At 43.9% G+C, this 19367-nt stretch overlaps 2 protein-coding genes across 3 annotated transcripts; one reads left to right on the top strand and one right to left on the bottom strand.

The window, feature by feature from the left end:
• Nucleotides 1–714: 714 nt before the first annotated feature.
• On the top strand, nt 715–11081 carry LOC119769067 (uncharacterized protein K02A2.6-like). The gene is made up of 7 exons (XM_038260963.1): nt 715–882; nt 1430–1519; nt 8011–8478; nt 8548–8724; nt 8768–9415; nt 9530–9984; nt 10049–11081. The coding sequence occupies exons 1-7, from the start codon at nt 715–717 to the stop codon at nt 11079–11081; spliced, it is 3039 nt and encodes a 1012-aa protein (XP_038116891.1).
• A 4721-nt stretch (nt 11082–15802) lies between these two features.
• Nucleotides 15803–17313, bottom strand: LOC119770371. 2 transcript variants are annotated; one of them, XM_038265110.1, is made up of 4 exons: nt 17060–17313; nt 16402–17004; nt 16127–16344; nt 15803–16070 (listed from the first exon to the last, which is right to left on the bottom strand). In XM_038265110.1, the coding sequence occupies exons 2-4, from the start codon at nt 16402–16404 to the stop codon at nt 15980–15982; spliced, it is 312 nt and encodes a 103-aa protein (XP_038121038.1). In that variant the 5' UTR covers nt 16405–17004; nt 17060–17313; the 3' UTR covers nt 15803–15979. The 2 variants fall into 2 exon arrangements, with proteins under 2 accessions (XP_038121038.1, XP_038121037.1); XM_038265109.1 differs by lacking the exons at nt 16402–17004; nt 17060–17313 and having other exon boundaries at nt 16127–16395.
• Between the last annotated feature and the right edge of the window lie 2054 nt (nt 17314–19367).

Genomic DNA, 19367 nt, shown 5'->3' on the forward strand with positions numbered 1-19367 from the left:
GCGACGCCATTGATGACAACCCAAAGCTGTTCGAGGCTGCTAGCATCCGTCGGAACAGGAAATTCGGTTGAATCAAACTTTTTCGAGACAGCGATGCAGATTCCACCGCCAGTTTTCTTTCCAGTACGAACAGTGTCTCGATCGTTGCGGTAGACTACATAGCCAGTCCCGAACAACTGGGGCGAAAAGATTTCATCGTCTAGCCAAGTCTCCGTAAGAACGATGACATCATAATCGCAATCGATCACAGCCAGGAACAGATCGTCGATTTTTGTACGAAGTCCCCTTACGTTTTGATAGTAGAAGCTCAGAGCGCGCTGCGTGTCCAACCGATTAGGAGCTTCAGCCGCTGATGTAGTCCTCAGGGAGGTACTGGAAACCAACAGATCATCAGCGCGGGACAAATGTTCAAGAACGGGGTACTCGCCTGAGAGTTGCCGTTGGAAGACCCCCTCACGATGGCCGTACGCAGGTTCGGGACGGCTTTGCTGAGCGTTGACATGCGGCAGGACTGCGACGGGTCGTTCGGGGGCTTCCACAGGACTTTGTATCAGGCGTCCCGAGTGAAGTAGCGCAGCAGCGCGAGCGGGTGAATGTCTTCGGTCGGAGTTGCCCGTGCTGACGATTTGGGAGACCCTCGCCCCGTACCCGCACACATCACCAGGACGACTTAAATGGCCAGCAAGTTGGGTCTTCGATATGGCTGGCTCTGCGATGGTATCGGCTGCGGCGGGAGAGTTGAGGGCTCCCACGGTACTTAGCAAGAAGCGTCCTGGAGAAGCAGTCTCGTCGATGGAATTCGGTGCAACAGAGATGCGTCTGGAGACTTCCGCGCTGACGATAAGGTTGCTGACAATAGCCGGGCCAGATAGCTGGAGTGTGGTAGGGGGGGCAAGGGCTCCCCCGTAATCCGAAAAGTTGCGTACAGACTTCGACCGGGCTGATGGAATCCCTAGGATTGAGTTCTGCAGTGGCTGGCGTGAGGATGATTCGCTGGAAACCAAACTTTTATCAAGTGGGGAATTACTGGGACAACATGAATACTTGCCTGAGAAGCCAGGTCGGAAACCCCCAACTCGATCTCCGTGCGCCGGGTAAGGATGACTAACAACAGGTGCGGAGCGATTTGAAGCCGCAGCGGAGAGAGAGGGGATTTCCTTAGTGTGCTTGATCATGCATCCTATTCCGACATAGCATCCGTTCCGGCCGGTGAAGTCTGTGGACGCAACGGCGTTGTAGTCACGGAGTTCGTCGGCGTATCGGTAGAAGGGTCCCAAAATTTTCCGGCCGTACGGTCCTCAAATTCCCGAACGATAAGGCCAGCCGGCCAGGTGGCCCTCGCAAGAGCCTTGGTTTTGAGTTCCTTTTTCATTCCGATTTTGAAGGAGATGAATGACATCCGAGAAACATCCTTTCCTTTGCCCACCAGTCTCGTGACCTCGAGGTCGGAACATCCCAAGCGGTCAGTGGCGAGCTTGGAAACTTGTTCGACCGTAACGTTACGGGAGATCCTCGAGAGGTAGAGTTGAAACATTGTCGATGAGTCATTGGCAACGATTGATCCAAGCGAAGGAGAAGCAGCGATCCCAGTAGCAACTGTTGAGGGATCTGGTGGATTCTGACGACTTTGCTGGTTTTTGAATAGTTGCCGACCATTCCACGGTTTACCTCCAGCACCATTATTACGTTGGCCTGACATAGGTGTAAGTGAGTTTGAGTTGACCAGTGCAGCAAAGCTTTGTTTCAACTCCTTTTTCATCTCCGTTAAAACATCTGACTTCAGCTGCTCAAACAAGTGACTTTGCGAGCCAGAGGCTTGGTTTTGCCCAGCAGCGTAAGCAGTTTGGACACTCCGACGCATCCGCATATCGCTCATCAAACCGCTGCAAGACTTGCACAGCCAAAACAGCTGTTTGTTTTTCACAGCTTCAGCGAGTAAACCGGCTGGGAGATTGGTACATTGGGGGTGAAAGATTGCACTGCAGAACCCCTGGCAAGCAATGTTTTGATCGTCAACTTCGTTTGCGCAAGAGTGACAGACAGCGTTGGAACTCATGATGCTTCGCGGATCGAACACTAGGTGGTGCAGCGAGCGGCTAGTGGTTGATGGCGCGTAACAAATCCGAAATGGAATAAAAATAAACAAAAACTTCGCGTTCAAATTACGGAAAACCCGGCACAATTATCGTTCGATCTTCACTATGATGGCAAAGCACACTTTACAATCGGTGAGTTAAGACCGAAACCGAACTTGTTGAGGCTAAAAAGCACGTAATTTTTCAACGAAAACCGTGAGTGTATAAACAAACTGTAACTGGAGCGTGAGTAAACACTTGAAAAAAATTTATATAAACAGACTGTGACAGCTGGCAGAGCACGTCACTCACGTCAAGCGCAGTAGTGCAGCAAAAAGAGGGGGGCAGTAGTTGTTATCTCAACACAAACACCTGATGAGAATGCTGCACTTGTTCAATATCTTGTCTACATGCTGCCGAAACAAAAGTTTCGAGTCAAGTATGAGACCTAAATAGACAACTTCCTTTGACCAGGGTATCGAAACATCATTCATTTTTATCAAAACATCATCCTTTGGGGCAAATCTGGCCGATTTCGAAAGAGGAAAAATGATGGTTTGAGTTTTGGCTGCATTTATGTGAATTTTCCAGTCGCCAAAGTATTCGGAGAGAACGTCAAGACCCTCCTGAAGACAGCCAACTAAATATCTGGTTATTGTCGCGCGGCACTAAACCGAATTGAGCAAGTTTAACTCTCGCGACGATTTTCTGTCGCGAAATATCTGTCAAGCATGTTTAGGTGATTTTGAATCAGTGTGTTTGCTTTTGTGTTGATTAAGTTTAAATTATTGTTTAAAATCTAGGTTTCTCTACTTTGTTCTAGCTGTTTCATTTTTAAATAGAACTGAAACAGACCACCCGCAACGCGGAGGTGCAGTTTTATTTTTCGAGCAGTATTTTGAAACCGAAATAAAACTGCTCGACGAGTTTTTTTTCAAACGTGAGACGATTTGGAACTGGAATAGAACTCAGTTTCAAATAAAATCAGATATATAGAGATATCCACGTATTCTTACAAACACACACTATGATGCTGTGTTGATAATCATACGCACACAATTAAAAGCATTTTTTGAAACAACATTTAGATCAGCGCGTTGCGAGCATCGTGTTCTAGTTTCATTTCCGCCAGTTCTAAAAAAATAAAACTGCTCGCAATTTGAAACAACTATAAAACTTCGCGCTGCAGACAGTCTAATGTAGGTAATCTCAAATACTCAAAACTTTAAAATTCGATATCTCTGGAACGAAAAATATTTCTTTCTGTCGATAAGTGATTCTTATGTAAAATTCGCCGGAAATACGATGGTGAGGTCAAATTTAAAAATAAATAGGGCTGTTTTGAAATACGGCCATTTAAAGTTTTCAATTGCGCAATACAGGTATAAAAACATTTTTAATCTAAATTTTGATCACGGAAATGGATTCTACGTCCAATTTCCTTCAAAATTGAGTCTAAGACCGACCCTCTAAGATTCGTGGTTCCTGAGTTATCGTCGTTTGAAGATAGGGGTTTCGCTCAAAAATCGCCAAAAAGTCGATTTTTTGGGAGGGTACAAAAATGGAGGGGGTGGTCCGACTTGGATGAAATTCGGGATTTTTGCATGTTTTGATAGTCTCAACAGCTCTGCCAAATTTTAACAGAATCGGAGATGGTAATTTTAAAATGCTTTTCCGCTTCAGATGGAATTACCCATTAACAAAAAGAAAGTTGAAATAAAATCAGATAGACCGTCAAAATAGAGAAAAAATGGGATAAAGAGAAATGGAAAAAAGAAAGCATCAAAATATGAAAATTTAAGAACTAAATAAATCTTCTACAGAAGAAGGAAAACATAGAGAGATTGACAACCAGTGAGCCGACTATAAACAATAAAGACAACTAAAGTCACATACCTGATGATGGGTAATACCTTGGGTAATACCCATCTTACCGATCGCTGGAAAAAGGCATAAAGGGTTGTCCACGAGGGGTTGCAGATTCTTAAAAAAGTGTCCACGTGGTTTATGGATAGTCCCTAATTAAAATCCTAAATTCGACAAAAACTAAATTTAAAAAACCCGCATGCTAACCTGACACCCACATTAAGATAGGGAAAATCACATATGTAGCGGTTCATTGTACAAATGTGATATTTCCACTATCGGAGAACCTCCTTGTCTCGATGACAGTTTACCGGCCATCGATTAAGCCCTGAGACTGCGTCAAAAGGGTTCTCGTAGCATGAAGTGGTGTCCATGTGTAAAATTGTAGCTTCAGCAATATACTGAAAACTTCGATTTTAATTCCACATCGGATCGAATCATACTCCTTGCCAAACAAGCATCAAACCTATGATACTCATTATGACAAAGCCCAGGAACTTTACAAGGAATGGGATAATCGTTACCAAAAGGAATCATCATTTGTAGGGCACTATTCTAAACAACTTGTTAAAGGAATTTTGTCAAAATATTGAAAGCGACGCAAAATTTATATCTTTGAACAAAAAATCATAACAATGATGGAAGTCTTCACGTGATAACAAACGAGAAAAAACGTTGCTTTTATCGATGTTTGATAATTTATATTCAATAAAACTATATTGAAGTAAGGATATTCAAGAAAAATAAGCATAACTTTTTTCGATATCACAAACGTATATAACACCCTACTGTCATTGGAGGGGATGCTTTTTTATGATTCGCTTTTCTTCGCTAAACGTATTGTAGATTTAGCTCGTAGCTGGATTTTCTGGCATCTTCTCACGGTCATTGGAAACGGTCGTGGGGTTCCTAGTTGAAGTGAAAAAATTCAATTTATAGAAAAATTATGGATTAAAATTTTGGTTTTTTAGCACTTCTCCGACATCAGGAATAATTGTTTGAACATGCTCGCAATTTTTTTATTCGGTCGGAAAAATATTATTTTTCTTGAAAAAAGTTCTTTGTCAAAACTGTCATTTTTAATCACATGATCACCCCTAATTCTGGCTCGATGCCGCCATCATGCGACCGCGTGCTCCGTTTGTTTGTCAACAAAGCTGCAGCTGGATGGTGAGACGAAATGAGGGGGGAAGAGATTTTGACATTTTTAAGCCCGCATCTGGCCCGCCGCCTATTTCGTCGGTCGTTGAGCCGCCGGTCGTTTCCAGTGACCGAGTCCAGCTGAGCAGTTCTCTAGGATTTCGGTCATTCGATTTTTTTTGTATTTTTTAATCTGACTGAAACTTTTTTGGTGCCTGTATGCTCAAAGAAGCCATTTGCATCATTAGTTTGTCCATATAATTTTCCATACAAATTTGGCAGCTGTCCATACAAATGATATGTGAAAATTCAAAATCTGTATCTTTTGAAGGAATTTTTGATCGATTTGTGTCCGGCAAAGTTGTAGGTATGATACGGACTACACTGGAAAAAATACACGGTAAAAATTTGGTGATTTTTTTATTTAACTTTTTATCACTAAAACTTGATTTGCAAAAACACTATTTTTATTTTTTTTTTTTTGATATGTTTTAGGACATAAAATGCCAACTTTTCAGAAATTTCAGGTTGTGCAAAAATCTTCGACCGAGTTATGAATTTTTAAACAATACTGATTTTTCAAAAATCGAAATTTTGGTCGCAAAATTTTTAACTTCATTTTTGATGTAAAATTGAATTTGCAATCAAAAGTACTTTAGTGAAATTTTTATAAAGCATCGTTTTCATAGCCCATTTATGTAACTTTTTTCAAAATAGTCGCAGTTTTTCATTTTTTTAAATTAGTGCACATGTTTGCCCACCTTTGAAAAAAATATTTTTGAAAAGCTGAGAAAATTCTCTATAATTTGCTTCTTCGGACTTTGTTGATACGATCTTTAGTTGCTGAGATATTGCAATGCAAAGGTTTAAAAACAGGAAAATTGATGTTTTCTAAGTCTCACCCAAACAGCCCACCATTTTTCAATGTCGATATCTCAGCAACTAATGGTCCGATTTTCAATGTTAAAATATGAAACATTTGTGAAATTTTCCGATCTTTTCGAAAACAATATTAAAATTTTCAAATCAAGACTAACATTTCAAAAAGGCCAAACATTCAATATTACGCCCTTTAAAATGTTAGTCTTGATTTGAAAATTTTGAAAATATTGTTTTCGAAAAGATCGGAAAATTTCACAAATGTTTCATATATTAACATTGAAAATCGGACCATTAGTTGCTGAGATATCGACATTGAAAATGGTGGGCTGTTTGGGTGAGACTTAGAAAACATCAATTTTCCTGTTTTTAAACCTTTGCATTGCAATATCTCAGCAACTAAAGGTCGTATCAACAAAGTTCGAAGAAGCAAAATATAGAGAATTTTCAGCTTTTCAAAAATATTTTTTCAAAAGTGGGCAAACATGTGCACTAATTTAAAAAAATGAAAACTGCGACTATTTTGAAAAAGTTACATAAAAATGGCTATAACTTGAAAACGATGCACTTTATCAAAATTTCACTAAAGTACTTTTGATTGCAAATTCAATTTTACATCAAAAATGAAGTTAAAAATTTTTGCGACCAAAATTTCGATTTTTGAAAAAATCAGTATTGTTTAAAAAATTCATAACTCGGTCAAAGATTTTTTGCACAACCTGGAAATTTCTGAAAAGTTGGCATTTTATGTCCTCTAAAACATATCAAAAAATAAAAAAAATTAAAAATAGTGTTTTTTTGCAAATCAAGTTTTAGTGATAAAAAGTTAAATAAAAAAATCACCAAATTTTTTACCGTGTATTATTTTTTTCCAGTGTAGTCCGTATCCATACCTACAACTTTGCCGAAGACACCAAATCGATCAAAAAATTCCTTCAAAAGATACAGATTTTTGAATTTTCACATATCATTTTTGTATGGACAGCTGCCAAATTTGTATGGAAAATTATATGGACAAACTAATGATGCAAAATGGCTTCTTTGGGCATACCGAAGGCACCAAAAAAGTTTCAGCCGGATTAAAAAATACAAAAATTAAAATCAAAGAAAAAAGACCGATTCCGTGGAGAACTGCTCAGCTAGGAACTGATCTTACAATACATGGCGTCTTTAAGTTGATGCTTTTTGCCACAATGTTTATTGTAGCAGGCCTTGACCCAGGGATCTGACACGCATGCAGTTTTCTGAAGACCCTTCAGAGGTGCTGTCAATATTGTTTACGTATGGTTTTTGAAAAGGTCTTATGAAATAAATGCGTTTATTTTTTCTCAAACTATATTTTTTTTTTGTTGGTTTTTACCTCGGTTTTAATTTTTTTTAGCAATTACAAGTATTATGTAAATTTATCCGAATTTAACATTTATTAGATCAATAAAACAAAGTACTACTTGGTCATTCAAGCAAAACAACACAACACACTGAACTGAATAGCTTCAGTTTCCTTGAAACAAAATAAAATTTGTTTAATCCTTCCTGTCCGTTGTTTTAAAACGAATTACGCTTTCACAATACTAACTAAATTTTGTTTGTCGAAAATGCTTTAAGCTATAGCTGTAACCGAACAACACTGAACAGTGCTTATATGCCTACATTAGGTTTTCGATGGAATTATAAACTGTTCCCCTAGTTCAAATTTGAGATTAAACATACATCTTTCTAAAGAAAAAACTGAAAAAGTTTTTATTTGTGTAATTTATGTCCGATGCGCATACGACCTTTTCAAATGCCACGCGCTAAAAACATGGTTCGATCTTGGTTCGATTTTAACTTCACTCGCATTGTATGTGGATGACAGTCGTGTCGTAACCGTGCCTTGACCTGCGCAGCTGATGCAAGTCAGTTCAATTCCGACCACCATGCAAGTCGGATGTTAATAAACAGTTTTTCCGTTACAACTAACTGTCTTTTAGTAGCCTAGCAACGGCTCTAACAATTGGCGACGAGGAGAAAAAAATTTCTCGGAAAAGTTCTCGAAGCTACCAACCTCAAGAAGTCATCAAACGAGGACGTTTTCACCAAGGACGGCAAGGACCTCGACGACCCCGCTCGAGTGAGGTTGCTTCTACGGAAGCTCAGCACGCCCGTCCACGAAAAATACTCCAACACGGTTCTTCCCAACCATCCCCGGGATTTCACGCTGGCGGAGACCGTCGCGAAGCTCAAGAAGCTTTTCGGCCGGCAGAAATCCGTTTTCCATGCCCGTTACCAGTGCTTGCAGTACGCCAAGAACGACGCGGATGACTTCACGACCTATGCTGCCACGGTGAACAAACACTGTGAAGTGTTCCAGCTCTCCAAGCTTTCCTCGGACCAGTTCAAAGCGCTCCGGTTCGTCTGTGGACTCCAATCGCCACGGGACGCGGACATACGAGCCAGACTGATCTCCAAGCTTGAAGCCGACGAAACCGTAGCTGTCGAAGCAGCCGCAGCAGGCAAGGATGCACGAAACGTCAACATTGTGTCTCGCAGCCAGAAGAAGCCTGCCTCGCAGGGGAAAACAAAAACCCCGAAAACGCCCTGTTGAAAGTCCGGGGACAACCACTACGTTCGAGAGTGTCCGTTCGCTTCGCACACCTGTTCCAGATGCAAGCAACAAGGACACAAAGAGGGCTATTGCTCCAGCAACAAGCCCACCCCCTCGAAGCAGACGAAGCCAAAGGAGAACATGAGGTCGAAAGGTCTGCAACATCGGAAGCAAGCGGAAGTTCGTTCCAGTCGAGCTCAACGGTACAGCAGTCAAGCTCCAGCACGACTCGGCGTCCGACATCACCATCATTTCGCAAGAAACTTGGACCAGCATCGGACAGCCAGCCGCTCGACCCACCGACGAATCTGCTGTCACGGCTTCCGGAAGCAACCTCAACCTTCTCGCCGAGTTCCAAAACGAGATCACCATCGGAGGCGTCACCAAGCGTGAACGCATCTTCATCTCGGACCGCGCCGAACTCAACGTCCTTGGCATCGAGACGATGGATCTTTTCAATCTGTGGTCTATTCCGATCAACAACTTGGTCAACGCCGTGCACCAACGCCCCGACCAAGTCATCGAACAACTCAAGCAGCAGTTTCCGGAGGTGTTCAGAAGCACGCTGGGTAGATGCACCAAAGCGCAGGTGAAGCTGTACCTCAAGCCCGACGCACGTCCAACCTACTGCCCGAAGCGACCAGTGGCGTACGCCGCTCTTCCGAAGGTGGACGCAGAACTGCAGCGGCTCCAGGACAACGGTATCATCTCGCCAGTTCAATTCTCGGACTGGGCAGCTCCGATAGTCGTCGTGCGCAAGGCGGACAACGTCTCCGTCAGGATTTGCGGTGACTATTCGACGGGGCTGAACAACGCGCTGGAATCTGACCGTCACCCGCTGCCTCACCCCGACGACCTCTTCGCGGAACTGGCTGGCGCACACTTCTTCACACATCTCGATTTGTCTGACGCCTACCTGTAGGTCGAGGTCGAAGAGTAATCGCGCTAGCTGCTCACCGTGAACACGCATCGTGGCCTTTTCCAGCACAACCGACTGCCGCCTGGAGTCAAGCCGGCGCCTGGAGCCTTCCAGCGCATCACCAACAGCATGGTTGCCGGCATTCCTGGAGTCAAGACGTACCTGGACGACATCCTCATCGCTGGCCGCACCAGAGAGGATCACGATCGCAGTCTTCCCGCTGATCTCGAGCGCGTGCTTGAGTATGGTTTTCACTTACGCATCGAAAAGTGCCGTTTCGCCCTGTCACAGATCAAGTCCCTCGGACACATCGTGGACAAAGACGGCATTCGGCCCGATCCATCCAAGACGGAGGCCATCGCCCAGATGCAGCCGCCGAAGGATGTCCAGCAGCTGAGCTACCTCGGCGCAATCAACTACTACGGACGGTTCGTGACGCAGATGAAGCAGCTCCGGGCTCCCCTGGACAACCTGCTCAAGAAGGACGCACCCTGGCGCTGGTCCGTAGAATGCCAGAAATCGTTCGAGCAGTTCAAGGCCATCCTGCTTTCCTATCTGCTGCTCACCCACTATGACCCGTCCAAGGAGATCTTTGTCGCAGCAGATGCATCGAAGTACGGCCTCGGCGCACGCCTCTCGCTCACTGACGCCAGCGGAGATGAACTACGGACAAGTGGAGAAGGAAGCCCTGGCCTTGGTTTTCGCTGTCACGCGATTCTACAAGATGCTGTACGGAAGCCACTTCCTCCTGAAAACCGACCATCAACCGTTGCTCAAGGTATTCGGCTCGAAAAAAGGCATTCCTGACTACACGGCGAATCGTCTTCAACGCTGGGCCTTGAAGTTCCTGCTTTACGACTTCGACATCCAGCACGTTTCGACGACGGCTTTCGGCTACGCTAATTTCCTCTCCCGGCTGATGTCATCCCAAAGCCGGCCAGACGAGGATTACGTGATTGCCGCCGTCTACGTCCATTCCGAAGCCAGAGCCATCCTCGACGACTCAATCAGCAACCTTCCAGTTACTCACAAGATGATCGTGGCTGAGACGCGAAAGGATCCAGTTCTCCAGCAAGTGGTGAGTTTCCTCAACGAAGGTTGGCCAGCGAGCGCCAAGCTTTTTGCTGACCCTGACGTCAGAAAGTTCTTCGCCCGGCGCGATGGACTCCAAGTCGTCGACGACTGTGTGATGTTCGGCGATCGGATCGTCGTGCCCCTCAAGTTCCGCAAACGGATCATTCGCCAACTGCATCGCGGACACCCAGGGATGGACCGCATGAAGTCTCTGGACCGCAGCTACGTTTACTGGCCGAACGTAGACGACGATGTGCTGCAGTTTGTTCGCCAGTGCAAACCGTGCGCTGCTGCAGCGAAATCCCCGACGAAGGCGACCCTCGAGTCGTGGCCTCTCCCGGACAGGCCGTGGCAACGTGTCCACATCGACTACGCTGGACCAGTCGATTGTTACTACTACTTCGTCATCGTGGATGCCTACTCCAAGTGGCCCGAGATCTTCCGCACTCGTGCCATAACCGCAACTGCAGCCCTGGACATGCTTCGTGAGACCTGTTCCCGTTACGGCAACCCGGACGTCCTGGTCTCAGACAACGCAACGTAGTTCACCAGCGGGCAGTTCGAGGAGTTTTGCCGTGCGAATGGTGTCACCCACCTCCGCACTGCGCCCTACCACCCGCAGTCAAACGGCCAAGCGGAGCGATTCGCTGACTCACTCAAACGTGGCCTCAAGAAGTTGAGTGAGCCCACACTGGAGCACTTGTAAACGTTCTTGTCGGTGTACCGTTCCACGCCCAACCGGAACACACCGAACATGACGTCTCCAGCTGAAGCATTCCTTGGACGACCGGTGCGCACCACACTGGACCTGCTGAAGAAGCCTATCCCTGCCATACCGATAGCCGTCAACCACAAGCAGAACGAGCAGTGTAACCGTCGGCATGGAGCCGTCAAGCGCGAGTTCAAAGACGATGACCTGGTCTACGCCGAGTACCACCTGCGCAACACCAAGTCCTGGATTCCCGGCCGTGTCGTCGAACGGAAAGGTTCCGTCAACTACATCGTGCAGCTGGACCTGGAAGGAAGACAGAGGATCGTGAGTTCGCACGTCAACCAATTACGCCCTCGCTACGATGCTGAAGTTCCTGACCAAGTCCAACAACGTCTACCATGGGAGATTCTGATCGAAGAAGCTCGACCGTTGCTGCTAGCCGACCAGGAAGAACCTGAAGCTCCCATCGAGATCGACATTCCTGTTCCGGACAGTCCCGCACCACCGGCTCTGCCTGGAACCGAAGATCCACTGGAAGGTGGGTCTGGCACAAACCACTTTGTGCTGCCTGAAGATGCCGTACCCGCCGACAAGCCCGTTACGCCGCCGACACCGATATTTCCTATTGATCCACGCCGTCCCGTTCGACCGTCTAGGATTCCACGGTGGCTGAACATGTACATCTCTTACGGGGGAGATGTAGCAGCTGATGCAAGTCAGTTCAATTCCGACCACCAAGCAAGTCGGATGTTAATAAACAGTTTTTCCGTTACAACTAACTGTCTTTTAGTAGCCTAGCAACGGCTCTAACATGTATCGTTTGTCTAACTGTTGTTGTTGCCAGAGATTTGGCTTATACTACTTTATTTTAAATTATTACTAAACAAACTTTACTTAAGTAACTTTTGCTCATTTTTGGTAAAAAGTTTGCTTATATTGTAATTTCAGATTATGCAATAATCCAGAAAACATCAAAATGTACATGATGACTTTTGAAATGTTGCCGTCGAATTCTAGCAAAATAATGTAATTAGGCCAATGTTGAAGTGTAAACAAAGAGTCTATCCTGATCGTTCTAAATGTAAACATCACCTGACGTGAGCAGGATTGAGTCTTTGTTTACACTTCAACATTGGCCCTTTACTTTGTTTTGCTTGAATTGTAGTGAGGTTAAATAATGAAATAAAACTTACACAAAACGACTGTTCCATTCATTTCTTTCAACCCTCCCAAGCGTGATTACGTCTTCAATTGTATTCCTCAAGTCATTCCAAGTTTGGTTGAAATCCACTCGCCTTGGCTTAAGGGACATCTTCACAATAGTTTTTTCATTAAGTTATTCAAGAAAATTATAAAACATAGAAGTAATACAATATTCTTCCAGGAAAATATCAGTTACAGACACAATGATTTGCTTGTTCGCGAACACGATGACATACACCCTTACCAAAAATCATACGATTTTTTGAGTTCAGGTACTACAACCATAGAAATGGTTATACGGATTTAACTGAAAAATTCGAGCCAAACATTTCATTAGGGCACCAAACCAAAACGTAAACATTTAGGATTATTCCACTATTCCATTCATTATTACACTCCCTACATGCCCTCCAAGAATCAGATTGATAGCAAACAATTTCCTATTGAAAAAAATCAAAAAAACAAAAGGGCACATAACAATGTTCACTCCAAACCAGAAAAAAAGTTCAATTGTGCCCTTTTCTTTTTTTGTTAGTTTTTCGTGGTTAAGGAACTTTCCATGTTATTAAGTGAACTTTTCATACATTCTTAACACTAATTCACTTCAAAACAAAGTTTGGTTTACGTTTCACCAAGGATTTCTGCAGAAAAAAACTTCGTCGGAATACAATATTTAATACGGCCCGCGGCTGCTGTTCAGTACACTTTTGAAGAATTTTTATGTTTCACATACCTTATCTACACCATTCGATCACAAAACTTCACCAATAATCAAAATTTCTACTGAATTCCTCATTATTTCTTACTAAACAAAAGGGCCCGTAAACATCATTCAAAACAACAATCCGGTGACAGCGCTTTAGTGCCCTTTTAATTCTCTTCGAAATTGCATTTAGAAAGCAAGGCTGTATATCTATAGGTAGAAAGCCATCCCAAGTAACCATCCAGCTCTAAGAGAAATCATAAATATGCTGTTTGTCAGCATTCTACTGCTAATCAGTCATAAAACAGCTAGGATGATAACAAATCAGCTCTAAAACAACTGCTGTAGTATTAGCTGATATGCAGCAGTTTTAATGCTGCTCCTAGCAACACTGCTGCATTTTTCTCCATTTTACTGGCAACACTGTTGAGGAGTGAAGGAGAGAGAACGATATAAACGAAAATAAAAATATCTCTTGCTCGCTCATTCCTTCAACCAGTACGACCAAAACAAACCAGCGGAAAAAACGGCTGTCAGTCGATGACTGAGATTCATCGTAGGATGTTTATGCTCCTGATGTTTTTATTCTTTGAGAAGAATATTTATGGCTGGTTGAACAACTTCTTCGTTCAAAACCTGTATTTTGTGGGTGTTTGCGAGCACCTTTGCTTTGTGGAAAACTAAATGATCTCTTCTAAAGGCTAGATTTTTACAGGTTGGATTTTCTCGGCCACTAGGTGACAAATGGCTTTGAAGCTAGCTTTGAAGTGTTTTTTTCTCTTACGATTCCCGGCGGTACTGGAGAGATCTGCCGTCTTCGATGCTCACCTCAGCAAATTCCCAATTTGAGTCCCGCAATCAAGCTCGCAAAGTACTACCAATTGTAGGTGTCAAACAAGCTATGTTAAACCATCTCCACACTGGCCGTGCGGGATCAGGCTCGAAAACTTCCACTCATCAGCGGCAACATCTCCTGGCATCGAATCTTCAACATCTCAATTTCAAACAAAAAATCGGCTCCTCCCCAGTGGTTCAGCTTCATCGGCAATGCAGTTGCGTACAAAACGAAAATAGATCGGAAGAGGGAGAGATGAAAGAGAGGGAGAGAGCAACATTTTTGCTTCTCCCAATTTTTTGACGTTTTGTGCAGGGTTGGATCAGCAACAGTAGAGGCCAGCTGGAAATCAGAAATATAAAGTCCAAAACCGGTTGCATATCAGCTGTAAAAGCGCATTTAGTGCAGATGTCAAAACAACTTAGCTGTAACCCACAGCTGGTGAAGCGCTTGTAGTGCTGCAATCTGACTTGTTTTAGTGCTGATTGGTTACTTGGGATGTTTAGAAAGGGCCCATTATGAACAGCAGTTGGAAAGCTAAAAGGGCCTAATAACGAGATTTTTTTTTAAATTATGATTTTTATTGCAAAAATCAACATAAATTTAGAAGCATTAATGCAGAGTTGAGGATAATGATGTGTTTTATCGTATCATCAGTAAAAATACCACCAGTCAAGCTTTCTTTTTAAATAGGAATTGAAACAAGTTGTCCACTTTTTGCCAGCGATTTTCTCGAATCCCGTTTTTTGGTTTTGTGCCCTAATGAAATGTTTGGCTCGAATTCGTATACACTGAAGATCAGAATTACACCAAAAAGCGTTGAATCCAACCATTTTCGCACAAGACCACGCTTGAACCATCGCGCCGAGTAAACAGCCCGGAACACATTGGCTGGATTCTGGCCAAAAACGCATCCAATGTGTAAATTTTGATTCGGCAGTAGCCCCCTGGTGGCAAAAATGGAAAGCTCTTGGATAGCGGGAATATTGTGCTGCCACCTGTTGGAGAGTAGACAAATTTATTTTTCTTAGTTTTCATCAAAAAAGATTAAATTTTAAAACATTTATTTAGAAAAAAAAATGTGCACAAATTTTAACATATCACGAGACGCAAGCGCCCAATCTGCTTGCTAAGTTCAGCCAGCTGGTCGCAGGATGGTTGGTTTGATGAATGCACATTGCAGATTCTGGTGGGGACAGCCATTTAACGCGGAAGGCATCTACTGTGCTGGCAGCAAATCCGCAGCTCACGGCAGCATGGATCCGGTTGTCGTGGTCGAATGGTTCCGGAACCTGGTCCTGCCGTGAACGCTGATGTCGGTTTAGTTTCGGGCTGATCAGAGCAAGCTCAGCAAAATGGTCATGTTTGTGTTCAGGATGAGTTGCGCTGAGCGATATCCTGAGATGAAACGAGCGCCACAAGCATGTACCCTGTGGCGTTCCGTACGCGAGCACCAGCAGGAAACCAAATGGTCGCATTTCTGCCATAGTTTTGGACTCGCCAATGGCTCTTAACAACTGCTTTTAGTGCGGCAAGCCGGTCTGAAAATATAAGAAAATATATTTAAAAAAAATCATAAAAACAAAACCAACTCCAACCTGCCTCGCTCCAGAATTTTCCCGCCTCGGACTAGTTTTCCGAAATTTCCGGATCATCCCTGTCGTTGGCGTCGTCTGTCCTTTTAATCGCGAAATTAAGTCGTCGAATGAAGTGCCATCGCAGATCGAATCAGACACTTCATTCGACTGAACGGGGTGATCCGGTGCCCCCGGAATCGCAGTCCCGCACTGTCATCGTTTGCGCTGTCATAAGCTGCCGTGCCGGCATGTTGGCAGCTGTCAGTGCCACCGACGGGCCAGGAACCGGCGCTTGCCCACCGGGGATCATCATAGTTGGTACACCATCGAGAGCGGGTCGAAAAACGGCTCAGGTTCATCATTGCGGTTCCGAGCATGTTCGCTGAGTTCATCAACGCCGATATGTTCGGTTTCACCTACTACATCTCCTTACCGGGAGCCGTGTTACAACCGAGCTGCTGCTGTCGATGGCTGAAGCTGCCATTTCTGATCGGTTTGGGTTGCTGTGTAAAGAAGCGAATTAAAAAAAAGGGTGACATTTCTATAACATCCAACTTACTGCGCGATTTCAAAACGCAACGGACTTCCGTGGCACCGCGCTTCGGGAGCATCGTGCCGATAATTGCTGTAACAACCACTCGATGACCGGCGAGTCTCATTCTCTTGGTAGTGCTGCTGCTCGTTGTCGTGCTGCGTCGATGAGGTGACGTCCAGCAGCGACCGGGACGGTTCGGCAATCATCTTCGGAATGTGGAAGTTAGAGCGGACGCTTCGTTCCTGTGGAAGAAAAGCACATCTTTCAAAAACCATCTCAATGACCCCAAATGTACTCACCATTTGCTCGCGGGCGACCGGATCAACCCGCACAATCAACTCGAACTCGATCTCGTCCGCCCGCTGGAGCAACAGCTGTTCGATAGCGGACCGCGCACGACCGTTCCCTTCTCTAACCAGTCTCTGCGATCGTTCCGGTGGCGTCAGTGGCAAGACCGCTCCACGACGAATTAGGACCACGCCCTCGAACTTTTTGTTGAAAATGTTGCACAGCTCGCGGCCATTGACGATGAGTGAGCGGTGACCGCCACGACTTGTGCGTCGACTTTTTCATCGCTGCTAAAAACAGCTTGAAGTTGTTTCATCGATGGCGCTGGACATCTTCATCGATTGTTCCAGATTGTGAGCGTTGTGGCCAAGAGGCAGTCCAGCTAGGTGTCTCCTCGGGTTGCAACAGGATCTGGCGTAATCATTCAGAGTCTTTAGCTGTGGCGGTGCAGGTGATGGCAGAATCTGGGTACCGAACTGGCCGCCACGTCCGATGCTGTGAAGTATGCAGGAACACCATGTTGTCCACCGGAACGACGGCGGTAATGGCCATGTTGATGTGATCGGCCTAGGGGGCTGGGGGGTTTTTGATCAATCTCTCTGGCAGCTTCTAACCTAAAAAAACATCAATATTAAAAAAAAAATCCAACGTTTAGAGGTTCAATCTTACCCAGCGGATACAGCACAATGCGCATTTCCGGAAAAGCACTGCCATTGTATGGCAAGTGGCCACTTTCTCAGAAACAAGCCCTTGCCCTGGCAACTCAGAGAAGAAGGGAATTTTGAGTTGGAGAAGGATGTTCAGGTTTATTTACCGATCCCAAACCGTGTTGGCCATGCACTAGAATGGACAAGTCCTCCCAGTTCATGGCCAACACGGTTTGGGGATCGAAAAACGGTAAAATCCGGATTTTTTGTTCCGCACAGACTGTGCTACACGAGGCTGAAAAATTCTATCACTTTGACATTTAAGAAATAGCGATGCACGCACCTGGTGGCAACTTTGTGCAACAGCCGCAAAGCCAATTTACACATTGGATGGCTTTTTGAGCAAAAACCAGCGCAATGTGTAGAATCAACACATCGATTCCAAAACAACGCGGTGTACACATTCGATGTGTCAGATCGACACATTTTGGGCGTAATTTTAATCTTCAGTGTATGAAAACTGGGTATAGACAAATCCAGCGAAAGCTCAACGCTGCTCTTTGATGGTGAGAGATTTGACAGCTCCCATACTAAATGTCTCGATTTTCATACTTTTTGTTAATTTTCTTCTAAAATAAAATACTTAACATATGAAAACTATATATTTTTGGTGCCCAAAATTCCTGCTGAATCGAATGGTGTACTAATCCAATTGCAAATTTTTTGAACAGTTTTTATTTTAATAATATTCTAGACACATTTTGTGCACCTAATCAATCAATACTTTTATCATAAATAATCATTTTATTGCTTAAAAATTGAGTTTTCCTGAGCTCCCATATTCAAATACATGGAAGCTGTCATTTCTAACACCATTGGCCACCTAGCGGCCATTTCAAACTGGATACGTCTATTGAACTCAGAAAATCATGATTTTTGGTTAGGGTGTATGGAAACAGGGATGCCAGATAAAATTTTGAGTTATCTGCATTTTTTTTCAAATACACTGAAAGAAAGGCTAATAGTAATAAAACATGTTTTCCACATGAATCTGAGAAATTAAAAGTGAGAGTGTGTGCGTGCAACATGGAGTTAAACTTTTTGAAAAGCCTTGGTAAGCTTCACAGCAACTGCACAGAAAGTTTAACTCCATGTTGCGATTTGACAGCTCGATACTGCTTGGCATGTAACCCACTCAGCGCGTTCCGTTTGAATTCTGTTTAGAATTCCGCTTGAGCGAAAAAAAGTTCGATTCGAATTCTAAACAGCCCAGTCACGACGTTCTCGCAGGATTCTTACAGAATTCTAGCAGATCAAAATTATTCTTACTAGAACGCTGCCTTCATCTTGCCAGATCTTTGCAAGAATTCTCAGAGAATTCTAGCTCAAATGCAATAACCGGTTCTAGCAGAATCCGGTTAAAGCAACCGGTTTTGTTAGAACCCTGCTAGAATGCTGCTAGAACTATTCTGACAGGCCATCCTGCTAGAACTCTGTAAGAATTTTGCTAGAATAAGACGGCAAAATTTTCTGCTAGAATCCTGCTAGAATTTTGTTGGAATTTTATTGTTGTATAAATTTAAGCAACAAATAATTTTATTTCGAGCAAAATTTATTTCTGTGTTCATCACAACCTAGATTACAACTCATTTTCTGGTTTAATTAGTCACATCACTTTTTAATATACCATGGAGGTAGCTGTTGATTATGTCCAAGAAACCCGGCCAAGATGCCGAAGAGAGAAACTGGACTCCAGATCCAAGGTCTGGATGTCGCCATAACTGCAGAGCCATGCCTGTAGAGAGCGGAAAAGTAGGTTAAGTTTCATCATGCCAAAAAAATCTATTCGCAACTTATGCCGGAATTGGGTACTAAAGCCCTATGTCCATTTTTATGTACAACGGTAAAAAACACGATTAAAAACCATTTCTGATCACTTTTTTTCATTTTAATGCAAAAATTTTTTTTGACTAGACAACATTTTATCGATGGATCAACTATGGCTTTTCTGTCAAAAAGGACCGCGAGGTTAATTTTTCAAAATTGATTTAAAAATCCATTTTAAACTCTTTGTGGTCGTACAAAGTGTCATTGTACTCAGAAAAATAAGCTTTATCGCTGTTAGCAATAATATCAGCTATCTAAGCTTCATTTTAGGACCCAATTGTGGGAGTGATGGCTTACCTACGATGGTGTTTCGATTCCCGACGGGATCTCCAGATTGTCCTTGGAGCTAGGATAACCAAAATGTCCGCCAGCTCTATGGAATTTTAACCAGCTACTCCGAGATCGAACTTCTGGGATGGACATCCGGTGTTGCCACTTCTAAA

Source organism: Culex quinquefasciatus, chromosome 3 (assembly GCF_015732765.1).
Source record: "Culex quinquefasciatus strain JHB chromosome 3, VPISU_Cqui_1.0_pri_paternal, whole genome shotgun sequence".
Lineage (NCBI taxonomy): Eukaryota > Metazoa > Arthropoda > Insecta > Diptera > Culicidae > Culex > Culex quinquefasciatus.